Genomic DNA, 17,678 nt, shown 5'->3' on the forward strand with positions numbered 1-17,678 from the left:
TAAGAGAGTAATCTATTGGCACCGTGGAAGCAATCGATGATGTCCAAGTTAATGCTGTGCCCGATGACACGTACTGTGCAAACTGCCCTAATCTCAGTGCTATTTCTACATCGGCCCCGTTGCCCTGCGATGCATTTGGTTCCTCCATTGATGGAACCCTTACAGAGGACCAGTGTTTCCCTCTTGGAAGAATTTCATTCTTCTTTCGACATAGGGCAACCTTCCCTGGGCCGGACGTTAACTGTAACACATCACGTCGACACTGGCTCTCAACCAGTACTGCGTCAGCGCCCGTATCGTGTTTCTCCGACAGAACGTCGTGTGATCAACGAAAAAATCCACGACATGCTACAGTGCGAGGTAATTCGACCTTCTAAAGGTCCATAGGCATCTCCTGTCATCTTTGTGGCAAAAAAGGATGGCTCCGTACACTTTTGCATCAATTATCGGCGGCTTAACAAGATCACTTGCGAGGACGTTTATCCCCTGCCCCGCATAGACAATTCAGTTTACAGCCTACAAGGAGCTAAATTCTTTTCATCTCTGGATTTATACTCAGGCTATTGGCAAGTGTCCATGTCAGAAATCGATCGGCTGAAAGCAGTCTTCTTGACACCCGATGGCTTGTAGGAATTTTACGTAATGTTTATTGGACTTACTAATGCGCCCGCGACATTTGAGCGCACGATGGACACTGCTCTCCGGAGCTTGAAGTGGCACACGTGTTTGTGCTATCTTGACGACGTTGTTATGTTCGCTCCCAACTTCACCAGCATGTTTTGATGTGCTTATCTAACGCCGGCCTCCAACTAAGTTTGAAGAAGTGGCGATTTGCTGCACGGCAACTCGCCATAATTGGCTACATCGTATCAGAGAATGGTATTCTCCCTGACCCTGCCAAACTCCGGGTCATTACTGAATTCCCTAAGCCAATATTCATCAAAGAATTACGCAGTTTCATTGGCCTTCAGACGCTTCATTCATAATTTTGCCATCATAATTTCACGTCTGACGAAGGTCCTTGGCACCAACGGGCCACTCACCTCGTGGTCACCAGAGTGTGACAAAGCGCTCACAAAACTCTTGTCGCTTGCTGACGTCTCCCCCAATATTGCGCCACTACAAACCAACGGTCCCCACAGCCAGCGGTGTTGGGCTCAGCGCTGTCCTCGCGCAGTGAAAACCCTGAATATGTTGTGGCTTATGCAAGTCGAACGCTTACCAAAGCTGAGAGTAATTACACCATGATGGAAAAAGAATGTCTCACGATCCTCTTACTAAGTCGCGGCCATATTTGTTTGATTGCCCATTTGATGTGATCACGGACCACCGCACACTCTGTTGGCTGTTGTCGTTAAAAGGTTCCTCTGGCCCGTTAAGCACTTTGCCTGTGATATCTACGTGCTGTACCGCAGTGGACAACAACATTCGGAAACCCTCTCCCTTGGATGAGGGCTCAGTATGTCACCTTCACCGAGCAGCGCAAGGCCCTCTGGATTGCCTCGATGATAAGCTTGCCCTCTGATCCATCGACACTACCAACCACTGGGGCAAAGCGCCGTCGAGCTGAACATTTCGCATGTGTTGGCGAGGAATCGGTTTCAGCTGATGCGTGAAAATATTGAAGCTGATCACATCAGACAACTTGGTTGTGTTTGCGTCAGCTCTCCCTCCATTGCTCTCACTCCTAGTTAAATGACCTTTCTGGACAGGTCATAACAGTGTTTTTTCAATTTTTTGTGGTTTGGTAGCACTTACCTTCGACGCATGCGGGCTTTATGAACGCTTTTTTTATTCCTTTTTTTATCCCCCCCCCCTTTCTTCTGCACGTGCACCCTTATGCATACAAGCACATGAAATGGCTGCAGTAGCATTAAACTATGTGGTAAGACAGCGCAGCCTTCTTTCTTGTCTTTGTGTCCCCACACTGTAGGTCTACTTTCTGACCTATGCATCAGATCGTGTCTACCAATGGGCGTTTTTCTAAACATGCAGCCAGCAAGCGTCCATTGGAATGTGAAGGCGTTGTGTGGAATTGTATTTTTGTCCCGCACTTTTTGCCTATCTTCTGCTGTGATCAGTTGGGACATGATAGCGCATATACTGTTGAACTTTAGGCAAGGATTTCGTAAGGACTTTATAGCCTGTGGCAGGCGCACAAAAAAAGTTGCTGCTGAGCCTACTATGTTGAGAGCCATGCCTTACTGCCACGAAAATGCCAAATTAGGCATAGCACTCAAACTCAAGAGGATGACTCAAACTTGGTGCACTGATTGCAGGCAGTAGTAATTGAGCAGCCTTTTTCTTTACAAAGAAAGCACTTAACTATATTAAGTGCAATATTGAAGGAGTTGAACCATAATATGCAAATGTTATGTGAACTGTCGTTTCTTTCGAGTGTCTGCGCATGCGTGGGTGTTAAGTATTGCCTCTGAGATTGGAACTGGGTGGGGGTGTTTATGAGGCACCGACGCCAACGAATTTCCAGTTTTTTCACGAGACACTAGGCAGGCAACAATGCCAAGTGCTTCAGCGAAAGGTGACTTGAGCATGAATGGAGCTGCGATATGGGCACAATCTGTCTACACCCATTCTGGCGATGCACTTTCAGTAACAAACGGCGTAAGAAACTGCTGACTTACTTTATGCCTCGAAGCTCTAGGCATGATTAAGAACATTAGCACACATTGAAAGGAGTCAGACAGCTTCTACACCAATTGCTGACCTAAAACGGCCAGAAAATGATTCATGGTGCTAGATGTCACGTGGTCGTGACGTCGACGAAGACCGCAGGCGAGGTGTCCAAGCTGAAACTATTTATTTGGCCGAACTTGTGGCCGAGAAACGGAAAGTTAATTTACGGCAATACACATGGTATGTACTGATAGCGGCGAACAGAGCGTCGACCGTCGATCAACTGACAAGCGGTGAAGCGTGTCGGCATTTATATACGTGCCGTCGAATATTCCAGCGTTATCGCTGGTTGTCGCGCAAACTCTAGAATAGGCTCGAGTGTTCGCGTCTTGCGCGAAATCTTAACAAAACGATCTACAATAATCGCGAAGCTTCTCGAACAATGAGGCGCGGTTTGCGCTGAGCGTTGCTGACATTCTTTGTGGTTGAAAACCGGATACAGCAAAAATGATAATAAGAAATGCACGTCGCAATATGTCGCAATAGTCATTCAAACACACGGTGGTAGCAGATGATAACGAAACTGGCGCACATTAATTTGGACTCTGCAACCGGCCTTTGCTATGGGGTCACGTGAGTTTGGAAAAAGGTCCATTGTTGTTGTACTTTTACTGCTGATTGTTTTGCTAGTGCCCTCAACAAAGAATCTTCAGTAAATAGTTTTTTTAACCAATGGCAAGGTGTCAACTTGAGGAAGCATCACACTTGTTTGAAAAATGTGCAGCAACACATGGTGTTCTCGTTGACAGATTGTAAGGCTACATACTTTATCTATCGGTGCGCAGTGTCTTGCCAGTGTTTTTGTTCTCTCACCTGATCATAGGCTTATGAAGGTTCCCGTGTTTTCAGGTGTCACAGTACACGTTTGCCATGTGCAGCTTCAGGGAAAAAACATCAGTGCCCACTGAGCTGCTTCAACTTGATGGCTACACAGTCGACTACACAGAGGCACTCACAGGTGGGCCTCGCGTGAGCGCATGCACTGGCCTTCATTCTTAGCTATTTCGGAATTCCCGTGGAGCTTAGCCAAAAAGGCAGTTTTGAGCAGTTTTTTCATCCCTGTGCAGAACTGGAGGGTGGCCGCTTCTTCTTCAATGCCGTGCGGGAAGGGGATAGTGTGGCCTTTGCGAGTGAGGACGAGAACGAGTGCCACCTTTGGGTGATGGCCATGTACCGGGCCACGGGCCAGTCGCACAAGCCGACACCCCTCATCCAGCCACTGGCCAGCAAGAATTCCACCATTTCACGCATGCAGGGCGGTAAGTGTCCTCGGGCTGTGGCTGCCCGCCCTCCGCTCACTGGTGTCCTGTGCAGACACGGAGCGGGCCCGCAAGCACGGCATGGACGAGTTCATCTCGGCCGACCCGAATCGCTTTGACCACCACGGCCTGTTTCGCATGCTGCAGACACTGACCCTCGATTACCGACTGGCCGACCCGTACTGCTCCTTGGTGCGCATTCCTCGCTCACTTTCTCCGTTCCTTGGATGCAGTGCTGTTTGCTGTGCAGGGTTGGTTCAGCCCTGGCCAGGTGTTTGTGCTGGACGAGTATGCAGCACGCTACTGTGTGCGCAGCTGCTTCCGTCACCTGTGCTACCTGCAGGACCTGCTCACACGCGCCGAGAAGGGCCTCCTGATTGACCCCACGCTCATACACTACAGCTTTGCCTTCTGCTCCTCGCACGTCCATGGAAACAGGTAGGTTCTTCTGTGCAGACATCCAAAGCACATTGTAGAGCTTGCCCAGTGGCAACAACCTTAGGTGCATGGTCCCATTGTTTTGTGCCCCTTGTTTTTTCCTCAGCCGCCTCTTGTACCTTTTGCGGCCTCCTTTTTTGCCAAAGCTGTGCACACTGCACTTCCTTGGGCCTGTTTGTCCTTGCAGCAGCACTTGTCTTCTGAGTGCCACGGTTGTGGTGGTGATAATGCTACACAGATACTGCAGTCCGGTACTTCAATTGAGTACCTTTAGAGCGTAGCTAGGCAACATCTGGTTGAGCTATTTGCCGATCTCTGCATGGGCATGATTAGCTCTTTTGCACGAGGCATGAATATAGGCAGAGCTTTAATGCTAAGGGCTACCCTCCCAAGTTGTATACACGTGTCGTGTGGGAGTTTTATATATATTAGAGCGCAGGTTTTTCTCATACTTGATGATGATGATGATAATCGTTTTGTTTAAGAAGTTGGTTAACTTGCAGCTCAAGCACGTAAGTGGTGAAAGAACAGCGACACAGTGAAGAAAGGAAGGGGGACGCACACGAGCGCTGTCTACCAAATAAATTAATGCGTCATGACAGAAATCTACAAATATATGTACACACAGCTGAAAAAAAAATATCACGCACGCGTCAGAGCCTTGTCACAAATCGGTACGTCAATTATTAAAACCAAGGGAAGAATTACATTTAATAAAAGATAACATAGATTCAAAAGCACGAATTGCTTTTATGCATAGTATCCAAAGGCTGGCTAACATTTGTCACCATATTTCTTAATGTAATGAGCCCCTGTCTTTCTGGCGGTTCAACACACACCCAGCCTGAAACTGAGGTTGGCACCACAAATACCACGACTGATTTTCCTTCAGCATTCTGTAAAAATATTACACCATCTCCCGCTAAAGGGGACCATGAGGCGATGCGAAGTCGGAGAACTTGCACGATCGCGTTCCGTTGGCGCTCGTTGGGCATGCTACCGACCTCGCGTCGTGGAACGCGAAGAGGAACGCTACGCGCGTCGTGTCTAATTCCCTCTTGCTTGGCCGTTAAGTCTCACAGGGCGAGCGGGGAACGCGGTCGACAGGTGCGCGAGAGGGGGGGAGAGTAGGAGAAGAGAGAGGGGGAGCGGACGCGCATGCGCTGGCGCTCATCGCGGCATTGCGCAGGAGAGAATGAGGCGTGCGAGAGGGGGGAGTGGAGAGGGTGAGTGGAAGTCACAGTAGCAGATTGTTACTGTAGCAGAAAAAACTGCGATGTTAAACAAGCAGACAAGACAGGTCTGCCACTGTAGGTCCGCACCAGTACATTGTGCCTCACAAAGTACTCAATGCGCCTGCATAAAACTAGCCAGTTGATGCTCACGTGGTTTTCTCAGCACCTCAGAAACTGGCTAGTTTGTGCAGTCGCCTCAGTGAGAAGAAACAAAGGAAGAACGCATGTGGTACTAACCACACCGTGAAATCTGTATTTTACATGGCACAGGTTGTTTATTGCATGCTGTTGAGTACTGACGCTAGCCGCTGTAGTCAGCATATTGCGTAGCCTGATCAAGCATGGAATGGATGGATGCTATGACATACCTGCCAAGTCTCCCGGATTTTGAACGTTTCTCCCGGTTGTACGGGTCATAGGAAAATCTCCCTGAAATCCAGTTTTGCCCCGCGCGTCCAGTGCTTTGTCTGGCCACATGAGCAAAGTTGTCTGGCCACGTAGTAGAAAGGACGAAAGGATTCTTCTTTTTTTTTAACGATGGTAGAAAGGTTCAATTCAGTTGCATTGCGCATGAAGTACCTATGCACTTTGTGCCGCAGTGCTGCCAACGCAAACGTGTCATAGCGCTGCAGCAGCGTCTTGCCTCTGATGCGTACATATAAGTACATAAAAAAGGTGCGCTCTGTTTTCCCTAGGAGGGAGCGCTCGCAAGAATTATGGCACCAACACAAGCTCGTGATGCAGGTGGCTGTTGTTTGATGTCGTGACGCGAGGTGGGACGTTCCGCGTACAAATGCGCAGCACGCAATTTAAAAATTGATCCTAAATGTGTTCTAGGTTATATCAGCCGTTAATATTTCGTAGATGATGCGTTTTTGTACACACAAATCTATCCCACAAGTTGTCTCGCCTTCAGAATTTTGTCACTACTGCTTTAAGTGGAGAGCCCAACACTTCAAAGGGTAGCCGTTACCGATGTCTGTCGAGATAGCGCGTTCGCCAGCGCTCGCGACCGTCCCCGTCTCAACGGCGCCCCTTATGGTCCCTTGCCCGACGAAATAATTGGTAAGCAAGCGACGACAGACCTCGCACGCGCAGCGATGTTATCGCATGTTCCCTTCGCGCGACAGTGACGGCCGGGTCGTTTCATCTGTGCTTCAAGCGCGTTCGTCCCTAGAGCTAGCGCGCTTTTACTCGCACGTGAAACAGACGATGCGTAAGCGATGTTATCGGTTTGGACTCTGTACAGATCAGCGGCGACCGCAAAATCCCGCTCGCAGTAGGCAGTTTTAGAATAGCGTACGCTAAGTTAGCGTTAGCGTTTGCGGCCCGCTATTTCCGTCACTTAACGGGAGCCCGCAAGCGGTTAGCGTACGACGCATGCGCGGTGGCGCGAAAAGCCAACGCAAAGCTTTGCGTATGCTATTCTAAAACTGCTCAGTAGGCAGTTTTAGATTAGCGTACGCTAAGTTAGCGTTTGCGGCCCGCTATTTCCGTCACTTAACGGGAGCCCGCAAGCGGTTAGCGCACGACGCATGCGCAATTGCGCGAGAAGCCAACGCACAGCTTTGCGCACGCTATTGTAAAACTGCCTAATGTCGGTATAATTGCTATCGCAGTAACCCCCCCCCCCCACGCGGTCGACATATTTTATACCCCCCCCCCCCCGTTGAGTAAATCTCCCGGATTCCGTTTCTCCAAACTTGGCAGGTATGCTATGAGCGTGCCCTTTATAACGGGGCGGTGACAAGTGTGCCACCAGGCTCGATTAAAAAAAAATTTTTTAGCCAACGGCTGGGTGGGGGCCTACCTAGTTGGCCCGCTGCCTTGCCTCTCAGGACCACAATAAAGTTGTTTGTCTGTCTGTCCGTTTTAATGCTGGCCTAATGTCTCTACTTCAATATAATCTATCTTACTGCAGGAAAAAAAAAAGAAATTCTCAGCCCAGTTCTCCGCCCTTTACGGCAGAATGTCCAGATTTTTTTCCCCAATATTTATTTTTCTCCTTTCTCTAATTTTCTGCCACCTGTACTCTAACCGTCTCTTACATATTTCAATCGCGGGTGTGTTCAGCTTTCCACTGTCGTCTCTAAAACCCAAGGCTTCATGTAGGCTCGTGCCTAAACGTACACTTGGGTGGATATCTCCACATTCAATGAGAACATGCTCCGCCGTTTCCTTATCTTCCCCGCAGCACGTGCATTGTGCTTCTTCTTTACTGAATCTCGCTTTATAACAACGCGTTCTAAGGCAACCCGATTTGGCTTCAAACAGTAAAGCGCTTCCCCTTGAATTATAAAATGCTTCCCTCCTTATTTCATTTTTGCCCTTTCGGTAATTACTCAAAGCCGGTTTTTTCTCCATAGCCGCATCAAGTAAATCCTCTCACCCTCTCTGACTTTTCGCTTAACGCTCTTTGTTGACATATTGGTTACACTATTAGTGAACCTCCTAGTTCTTTTTCTCCACTGCGTGTCCACGCTCTTCCTCTACAAATAACGGAACACCTTCTCTGCCCATCTACTCTCCTTCATATTCCTTAGCCTTTCTTCGAACCTTATTTTGCTCTGAGCTTCCCTCGCCTCAAGACCTGCCCATCCCATATCGCCCTTTACAGCCTCATTTGTCGTCTTCCCGTGAGCACCCAACGCGAGGCGTCCCACAGTCAACAGTGCAATGATGATGATGATGATGAGTTGTGGTCCTTCCCTTTGTAACGCGTAGGCAGCTCTCAAGTGCCTTAACCAGAAAAGAAATAAAATAAAAAAAGTGTGATGGACAACGCGCACACACGCACAAAACGAATAATCACGTTTGCAACAGCCAGCCAGTGTCTCTTTGCAGACCGGCTACATTGTCTGAACGTCTACATTGTCTGCGCGTCGGCATTGTCTGCGCGTTCTGGGTCATCACTGCACCAATCTCTGTTTTGTGACGTCGACCGCTCTGGCCACCGCTGTGTTCTCCAATACAACCCTGTATTGAAGAGCTCCATCTGCCGGGGGCAAACGTACGTATATAGTAATATTATACCAGTTGTTCCTCAGACTTGTGTTTGGTTTCGTGATGGCAATAAAGATGCATCGGCTATACTGCCCCGTTCCTACGTTGCCGCGTCGTACGACCAACGCTATTTAACACTGGCGACGAGGATGGGATGCGACGGAAAGTCGACAGACACCACCGCAAAGGAAAACTAGTCCCGGCGGCTCCAGTGCATACTCGTCACGATGACGGCCGCCACTGCAGACGGGATCGAGGTCTTCGACATCACCCATTCGGAAGAATGGGAAGACTACGTGCAACGCTTCGAATTCTTCTTGGAGGCACAGAGCATCACGGACGCTGCCAAGAAGAGGGCGTTATTTCTCAGCCACCGCCGCCTTTCAGCTGGCCAAGGCGCTAGTGGCGCCGGGCCTCTTACAGGGACTCTCGAACGCTTTTCCAGACCTCATTGTTTTACACTTTTTACTTTCCGGTTGTGTGGACTGTAGGCTGATGAGATTATTGCAGCAAGAACGGCAGCGATAGGTGCACGCAGTCCGAAGTTATTCAGCCGAGAACACTCAAAATACAATAAAATGGAGGCCTACCCCCTACTTGATTTTCGCGGGTCATCTGACCAAGTTTCACTTGCCCTGTGACGTTTGATGGCGCCCAATTGAAATGAACTGAAAGATCCATGGAAAGATCCGACGTACGGGAAGCTTGCATACAATGTTGCCTGTTCTTTCCAACGTAATGATGACGTCATTGCGATAGTAACAAACAATGTGGTGCATGAAGAGTGAACTGCACGTGCGAAACGAGGCAGATCGCGAACACCTCTATCATGTTTTGTAGTTTTAGTCATCTTTTTTTGTTGCTACGGCGTCCATATCAACGCGCTTACATTTTTTCCCTTCAGTTTCTTCAAACAACGGCGCCTGGAGCGTACCCAGCGCGTTTCCTCCAGTGCCATGAGGTTCGGCGCATTCTTTGTCAGGCGCTGGAGTTTTAAAGCTGAAAAAGTGTAAGACCCTTCGTCTATTTGGTGTTCAGTGAAAAAAGCACGCCAAAGAAAAGCTAAACTCAATAATAACCCCTTTTGTGATGCAACGCCGTGATTACTTCTAACGTTACGTTTATCCCATCACAGGCTTGCGCTCATCTTCGTCATTTCCGCCCGCAATAGTTCTGGCGAGCGCCACTGCGCGTTGATGCTATCGGCAGCGATCTAGGCGCTTCGAAAAAAAGTGTTCGAGGGCCCCTTTAAAGGATACGTCATTCCAAACGATTCTCGCCGCGCTGCGGGACCACCTTGCGCCGAAAGCGCCAGAGGTGGCCTGGCGTTACGAATTCCATCGCCGCGACCGGGCACCGAGTGAGTCTGCCGCCGCCTACCTCGCTGCCCTTCGAACCACGGCACAACACTGCAACTTCAATGACCTCGACACCGCGCTACGGGACCGATTCGTGTTCGGTCTACAGAATGACACGGTGAAGCGGCGACTACTGGCAAAAAAAAAATTGGCCGCGTATCTGCGTGCTTCGCTGCAAATGTCGTCTAAAGACGATAGAAGAGGCGCTGCGTGAGATATGGACGCCATCTGGCAGTACGTCGGGAAACATGAGTGCTGTGTTGCGGGCTGGTAGTCCCGGCGCAGCAGCAGGCAAAGACCGGCGGTCACCAACGCGACCGGCGGGGACGCCAGCCAGCCCGAACATGCGGTTTGGCGCGAAGCGCTGAAGCAGAAGAAACGTCCGCACTCAACGAGTACTCTCCACGCACTCTTTTATTTATTCGTCGCCTCGGTAAAACAGGAATGCCAGAGCGGCACCCCATGGCATTCGTACAGTGCAATACAGAACCGAAACCGAAACACAACAATGAGCTCGTGCAGAGGGCATGGAGGAAGGCAAGTTTCAGCGCAGCTTAAGAAACTAGGTCTTTAGAATTACGTATGTATGCATTTTCTAATAAAGGAACACACCATCTAATACCTACCTAGTGATGTTGCGCCTCAGATATGCGTGATATGTACTTTTTGATCGACAACGTTCACAAGTATGAACACCGTACCAGTTCAAGATGGCTGGCCCTGGGGCAAGTGGTTCAACTTTGGCCGAGTGGCTGAATGGAGTGACGTGCCGACAAACAAAAAGACAGACAGACCAAAATTTCTCCGTTTAAGTATCCCAAGAAAGACTATCGTCTTTAAAAGTCGTCGCTGACCAGTGCTGCCGCTGAGGCCATTGCCCGGGAAGGAAGCTTTACCTCGCCCCAAAGCACAAGCGCGCTGCGCGTCGAGCCAGTGCACCACGGGAGGACGACAGGTGATGCCGGTGAGGAAGGCGCCAGTGAAGATGTTCTCCGGCTTCGTGCAGGCCCCGAGCAGCAACGGCGCGTCGAGATACTGTCAAGTGGCTCCTGCGCCAGCTGCGGAGGCCCACACGAACGCGTCTGTGTCGATTCCGTGCTGTCCAGTGCAGGGAATGCAGAACAACCGGGCACATTGTTAAGGTCTGCCGGTCCCGGTGGCAGTCTGGCCCATGTCGACATTCCGAAGCCGACGGCCGGACACAGCGTTCCAAGAACGCCCCTCGCACAAACATGGCGTACTGCGAACTGCTATTAACGCAGTGTCAGTCTGCCAAGAAGAAGGTACATGTGGACGTCAGAATCGAAGGCGCACAGTGCCAGATGGGGGTGTACTCGGGATCAACCTATTCGATCATTTCCGACGCCACAGCCAGACGTATTTTAACACGAAAGTGTTTTATGCCAGGATCCACCAAGTACACCGTCTTCTTGTTCCCGTCTTTGTGCGCTTAACGGTTTCATAATGCAAGTACATCCGTCACGGATATGACGTTGATAAAATCGACGCCAGCGGGTGAGAAAGAAAAAAACCAAGAAAAAGATCCCCCACGTGGAATCAAACCCACGACCTTGCGGCCGCGACGGTAAGCGCCCGACGCCCTGCCGACTAAGCTAACTCTTTTTTTTTCTTTATTGCCTTGCAAATCAAGACTATCTACATACTCACAAAAAAACAAGGGTATAGCTATATAAAGTGCAATTATGAACCGTCAGCACTGAGCTGACTACAATCAAAACTTTGGCATGCGCAACAATAGTTCCACTCGTGAAATCCACTCTGGTACATCCTCCTGCCCTTTCAGCACTTCAAGAAAACGGCACACTGATTCGCAGGAATATTCCCGTACAGATCTCACTTGTACATCCGCATTGTCAAAGGCAGTTCGAGTTTGCCATATACTATGCAGGCCCAGGAGCATGACTAGATCGAAAGGTACTCCATCATCATTTTTAACAGAAAGAAAACGGATGCCATGTGGACTTAACGGCAACTCTTATTTCAAAGTTCTCTGTAATATGTCCCAGAAGAACACCCCGCTCCAGCAGTCTATAAACACGTGTTCAATTGTTTCCGGTTTATTGCATAAGAAACAATGTGTGCCCCAAGGTACGGATAATCCCCTATCTACCACCGACTAAGCTAACTCGGCAGTGCGGGACGCGGCGCGAACGCGCCTTATATCTTTCACACATTCTCTCTTTCGCACGGTGGTCACTGTTGGCGGTGTAGGTAGGCGGGGCGGAGCGGGGCGGTACCGCCGTCTATGAGAGGTGAAAAGATGTAATGCTTCACGATCGACACTTACTAGCGCTTATTGCGAGAGTGCGCGCGATATAGGAAGTCATGGTTAAAGCGTCTCGATACCAGCGAGGTACACTGGCCGCGCTGGCGTCGCCGAGGCACCCTTGACGCAGTTACGCAGTTCGCTTTTAAAGACGATAGTCTTTCTTGGGATACTTAATCGGAGAAATTTTGGTCTGTCTGTCTTTCTGTTTGTCGGCACGTCACTCGATTCAGCCACTCGGCCAAAGTTGAACCACTTGCCCAAGGGCCAGCAATCTTGAACTGGTACGGCTGTTCATACTTGTGAACGTTGTCGGTCAAGAAGTAAATATCACGCATATCTGAGGCGCAACATCACTAGGCAAGTATTAGGGTGGTGTGTTCCTTTAATAGAAAATGCATACATACGTAATTCTAAAGACCCTAGTTTCTTAAGCTGCGCTAAAGGGGGTCGAGCGCCGCCTCCGGATAATAAAGTTCTTTGCTTGCCTGCCTGCCTGCTGAAAATGCGACTGCGCTGAAACTTGCCTTCATCCGTGCCCTCTGCCCGAGTTCATTGTTGTGTTTCGGTTTCGGTTCAGTATTTCATTGTACGAATGACAGGGTGCGCCGCTCTGGCATTCCTGTTTTACCCAGGCGACGTGTAAATAAGATAGTTTGTGGAGAGTACTCGTTGAGTGAGGACGTTTCTTCTCCTTCGGCGCATCGCGCCAAACCGCGTGTTCGGGCTGGCCGGCGTCCTCGCCGGTTGCGTTGGTCACCGCCGGTCTTCGCCTGCCGCCGTGCCGGGACTACCAGCCCGCAACACAGCACTCATGTTTCCCGACGTATTGCCAGATGGCGTCCATATCTCACGCAGCGCCTGTTCTATCGTCTTTAGACGTCATTTGCAGCGAAGCACGCAGATACGCGGCCAATTTTTGCCTTGCGCTTCGTGTTAGCGTGCGTCGGCTCATCGTAGTAGTGCGGCTTGCACATGCACTAACGGGATTTCACCGCCGCCGACTGCTTCAATTGCGAGAGCACTGACTAACACAATTGCTGCAATACGCGTTGCAGAAAGGACACGATTTCGACGGGCGAATGTCGTGCCTTGGTGGAACGAGACCAGCGCCGGCGAGACGGGTTACGAACCCTACCTCCCGTGTTGCTAAAGCGCAGTGTGTTGTATACATGAGCGCGGGCGTCGGTCACCCATTGCTAGAAAGCGCACACTGTGTCGTTTCTCTCCTTAATTGACGACGCTTTGAAGAAGTGCATACCGGGTACCAGTGTTGATTATGAGCTTGTTGATATCATCGTTACGCGGGATTCACGATTCGCTGTGTCCAAATATATGTTCACAACGTCAGCTACCACAACGGTTTAATCATGATCATGGGCGTCAGTCGTCGCGATAGAGACATGCCGTCAACATAGGTGCATCCACGTCAAACGGTGCTGTAGCTTCCCAACACGAATATACATTGTACAAGCTTTCATATATCACTACACAATAAGCACTACTCCTGTGAAGACACGTTTCACTTTCGTGTTATACCGATTCTTATGACAGAAGGATCAGCCATGTTTTTTTCCAAAGGGGTGTGTCCCAATTCTACATTCTCATTGACATCATCATGGGAGACTATCAAGCCAACCGCATCGCTGGACGGTGTATTGGTACCGTGCGAGTGACGCTCAAAGTTTTTGACGGCCAGCTGCGCCTTGTCATTGTCAACGGGAAGCACCCAAGTCTTCTCGGACTTTATTGGTTTCCCGCACTCGGGATTGATATTACGAGAGTGCAACACACTGACCAACTGTCAGCGTCACTTGATAGCATATTCAAAGACTTTGCCTCTGTGTTTGATGGGACAATGGGCTGTTACAAGGGACCGCCTGTGCAATTTCAACTTAACCGCGGTGTTGTTGTGCCTATCCGCCTAAAAGCAAGGAGGGTTCCTTTTGCACTTCGACCAAAAATTGACGTCGAACTGAACAAACTGGTAAAACAGGGAATCCTGGAGCCGGTTGATCACGCTCGTTGGGAAACCCCCATTGTTACGCCACAGGAGGCAAATGGAGACGTCTGCATCTGTGCAGACTATAAGTGCACAATCAACAAAGCCTTGCAGCAGCACTCGTATCCCGTGCCAGCGGTCAGCCACCTGCTGGCATCCCTCTCTGGTGTAGCTGTTTTTGCAAAGCTAGACTTGGCACAGGCCTACCAGCAGCTGCCTGTGACTGATGAATCTGAAGATGCACAGACCATTGTGACACATCGGGGTGCTTTCCGTATTTGCCGACTGCAATTCTGTGTCAGTGTCGCACCTGGCATTTTCCAGAGCTTAATGGAGAACCTCCTGCGGGGACTGCCAGGTGTCATTCCACTTTTTGATGATGTCCTCTTTTCGGGATCCTACACCAGGAAGTGCTCAGTCGCCTTCGAGAGGCCCTCCAGCGGTTCCAAGATGCAGGGCTTAAAGGGACACTAAAGGCAAATAACAATTGATGACAGAGTGATAGGCCAATCTGTGAGAACGTCTAAAACGTCAATAGTATCAACAGCAGTGTTCTAGTAATCGTGAAATTAAGGTAAATGTAGGACACGGTGTGCGCTACAATTGGGATATTTTGGAAATGATCCCGATGACGTCAAGAACCCGAGTACAATTAACTGCCAGTAATTAAACTAGTCGCGATAAAAAAAGAACCTTCTGGGTATCGCAAGACGTAATAAAATGCTGCTAGTTCTTTTTTGTTTGAATCACGGAAAAAAAGAACCTCTTGGCGGTACCATGGGGAACGGCGCGAGGGCCTCAAAAGTTCCGTTGTCGCCGAGCTGCACGTCTCAGTGGCAGTTTCGGCATCGCGTACGGCTGCGTGTGCTTGGCTCTCGCTATTTTCGCACTGTTGATATTCTGCTGCTGCTGCTGCTGCTGCTGGCCAAGCTAAGCTCCGTTACTGTGAACTATACAGTTTCGGAGTGACCTGCGGCTGCGTCTTGGCAAAATTGATGGTCGCTGTTGCGCAAGAAACCGTAGCGTCAGCGGCCGGGCAGTAAACGCGGGCAACGTTGGGCACGGCAACTGCTGCGTCAGGAGACCCGTTCAGGCGGGTGATTTGAAGTGCGCTAACGCCGGGCGGACCACTAAAACGCGATTTGCTTCTGAAATAAGCATTTCCTTGGCACGAAACAAGCATTACGGAGTGTCTGGAACGCTATTTCAACAATCAACGTTGGCTTAATATTTGCCTTTAGTGTCCCTTTAAGGTAAGAAAAAATGCCAGCTAGGAGTGACTCAAGTGGAATTTTTGGGTTTCTGAGTCGTAGCTGAAGGTATTCGTCTAACACAGGCTAAGGCGCAAGCCATCCTTAACGCACCGCCGCCTTCGAACAAAGGCGAGCAGCAGGCCTTCCAGGATCTTCTCAATTTTTATCATGCATTCCTGCCACACAAGACCTCTATCGCGGAACCCCTGCACCGGTTCTTGAATAAGAAGGTGCCCTGGATGTGGGAAACCCCACAACAGGTAGTGTACGACCATGTGAAGAAACTGCTGGCGTCAAACCAGCTGTTAACACATTTTGACGAGACGAAGCTCATCATCCTTGCCTGTGATCCATATCCTTATGGAATCGCAGCGGTATTGAACCACAAAATGCCAGATAACATAGAAGCACCCATCGCTTTTGTAGCGTGAGCTATACTGGCCTAGCTGAGCCAGTTTCGCGTGGATCCTCAAGAGCCGTGCTGCGCATGTGCGAGGATCAGTGGTGTCACGCACCGGAGCCGGCAACTACCGCGCACTCCGCCTACGCCGGTCTGCGCTTTCCAGAGGAGTGACGGCGTAGCCTTGGCAGACGTATAGACGTCAGACTCTGGAGTTTCCAAGACGTGTGGCGCCACCTGTCGGAGCAGTATTGAGTAGTGCATAGACCGACTCTCTCGCACAGTTTGCTATGGGACCAGGTGCAACTAGCGAGTGTGAAACAACGATTGAGCTTAATATCGCGTGTGTTTGCGCATTTAGCACTCAGAACGAGAGCTGTGAATTGCTCTCCGCTAGTCGGACGCGCCACCGAACCGTCGTGAAGTGCTTGCTGGATCACTCGCCTGAACGACGGCGAAAACAGCAGCAGACGAGACCCCACCGCATGCTACGAAGAAACTCCGCAAAAGACGCACTGTTGCGTTGTGAATTGCCACGGACGTAAAAGACTGAATAACTATGTTCAGTTTTACCGACTTCCATAGTTGTCGTACGAAGAAGAAAGGCGAGAGCGCTGGATACCGGCCGTTGCGAGCATGTTGGGTAAGCGAAGTACCTGCGTTCTCCACAGCCGGTGGCATGAATGTGTGGCTCTGCTGTTTTTTTGCGTAGCCCTGATGCAAAACCGTGGTAACCTTGACTATGAAGCTCAGCAGAGGCTCTGACCGCGGTGCTTGTCGTGTAACACGAAGTGAGCAGCTAGAGGCAGACTGGAGACGCGTGATACGCACACCGCGACGAGTTGGTCATCACAACACAGCATCGCGGACGTACGTTTTGAGGGCTCAGAGTTCTGGTTCTAACTAGCTAACAGCACCACGTGCATCATACAAGTAAATCGCAGAATGTTGGTCGTGACCCCCTTCAGGTTTGTTTCGCCCGTGTCCTCCGCGGTTGCCGTGGCTATCTCGGAGGCCACGGTTTTGCCTTTGGTTGTACCCCGTGAAAGTGGACACGCACATATCCCCATTTGCAGTACATACAAACGGAAGACGACCATCAAGAGACCATTTGAGGATGCGTAATAAAACATGTAACTGAAAAGGCGAAAATCGCCGGAGCCATTCGCCCCTGATGAACCGAGTTTTGTACCACCGATCGTAAGATGCATAGCTAAGTAAATTGATCGTGTATGTAGGTACTTTATCGCTGTGGCATACGTATATACCAGATTTTAACGCATTTAGGCTCTAGAGAACGGATGTCGGAGGGCTTGCCTCGAACTCGGTGTCGTGTGATGCTCGCTTGTACTTGCGAGTTGCAGCGCGCGGTGGTAACTAAAACTTATTTTGCATTGTACTCGCAGTTCGCTTTGATCAGCTTCCTTTGTTTCTGAAGCGTGGATTGGCGGAAGAAGCTTTCCAGGTCCTTGATTTTCAGGAAACCGCGCCTCGACATCGACGAAAGAGGAGGGTTATATTGCGGCCTATGCACATTCGCTTGCGGACGGCTCTCTTTGCACTACCCAGTTAGTGCCAGGGCTACGATGAGGGCGCTGGTGGCGGTGTTTTTCGCAGCGCCGCCTGGGCAGAGTCTGACGTCTATTGGCGCCCGCAGCTATTCGCCTTCGCTGTGCAGTCGCCGTCTTACACTGCGCTGGAGCCGGTTGATGGCGCCTCTGACTGGTGTTTGCCAGTGCGGTTTGGCCA

General features: G+C 50.1%; 1 protein-coding gene across 3 annotated transcripts in view; it reads left to right on the forward strand.

Annotated features, from left to right (window-relative positions):
• The window catches only part of LOC119372450 (calcium-dependent secretion activator), a 1,123,203-nt gene that overhangs the window by 262,468 nt on the left and 843,057 nt on the right, over window positions 1-17,678 (forward strand). For all 3 annotated transcript variants that reach the window (XM_049419575.1, XM_049419577.1, XM_049419576.1), the window contains exons 10-13: window positions 3,544-3,652; window positions 3,762-3,953; window positions 4,009-4,145; window positions 4,204-4,391. In XM_049419575.1, coding sequence (XP_049275532.1) covers window positions 3,544-3,652; window positions 3,762-3,953; window positions 4,009-4,145; window positions 4,204-4,391 — 626 coding nt within the window. The remainder of the gene's footprint in view (window positions 1-3,543; window positions 3,653-3,761; window positions 3,954-4,008; window positions 4,146-4,203; window positions 4,392-17,678) is intronic.

This window comes from Rhipicephalus sanguineus, chromosome 10 (assembly GCF_013339695.2).
Source record: "Rhipicephalus sanguineus isolate Rsan-2018 chromosome 10, BIME_Rsan_1.4, whole genome shotgun sequence".
In the NCBI taxonomy this organism is placed as follows: Eukaryota; Metazoa; Arthropoda; class Arachnida; order Ixodida; family Ixodidae; genus Rhipicephalus; species Rhipicephalus sanguineus.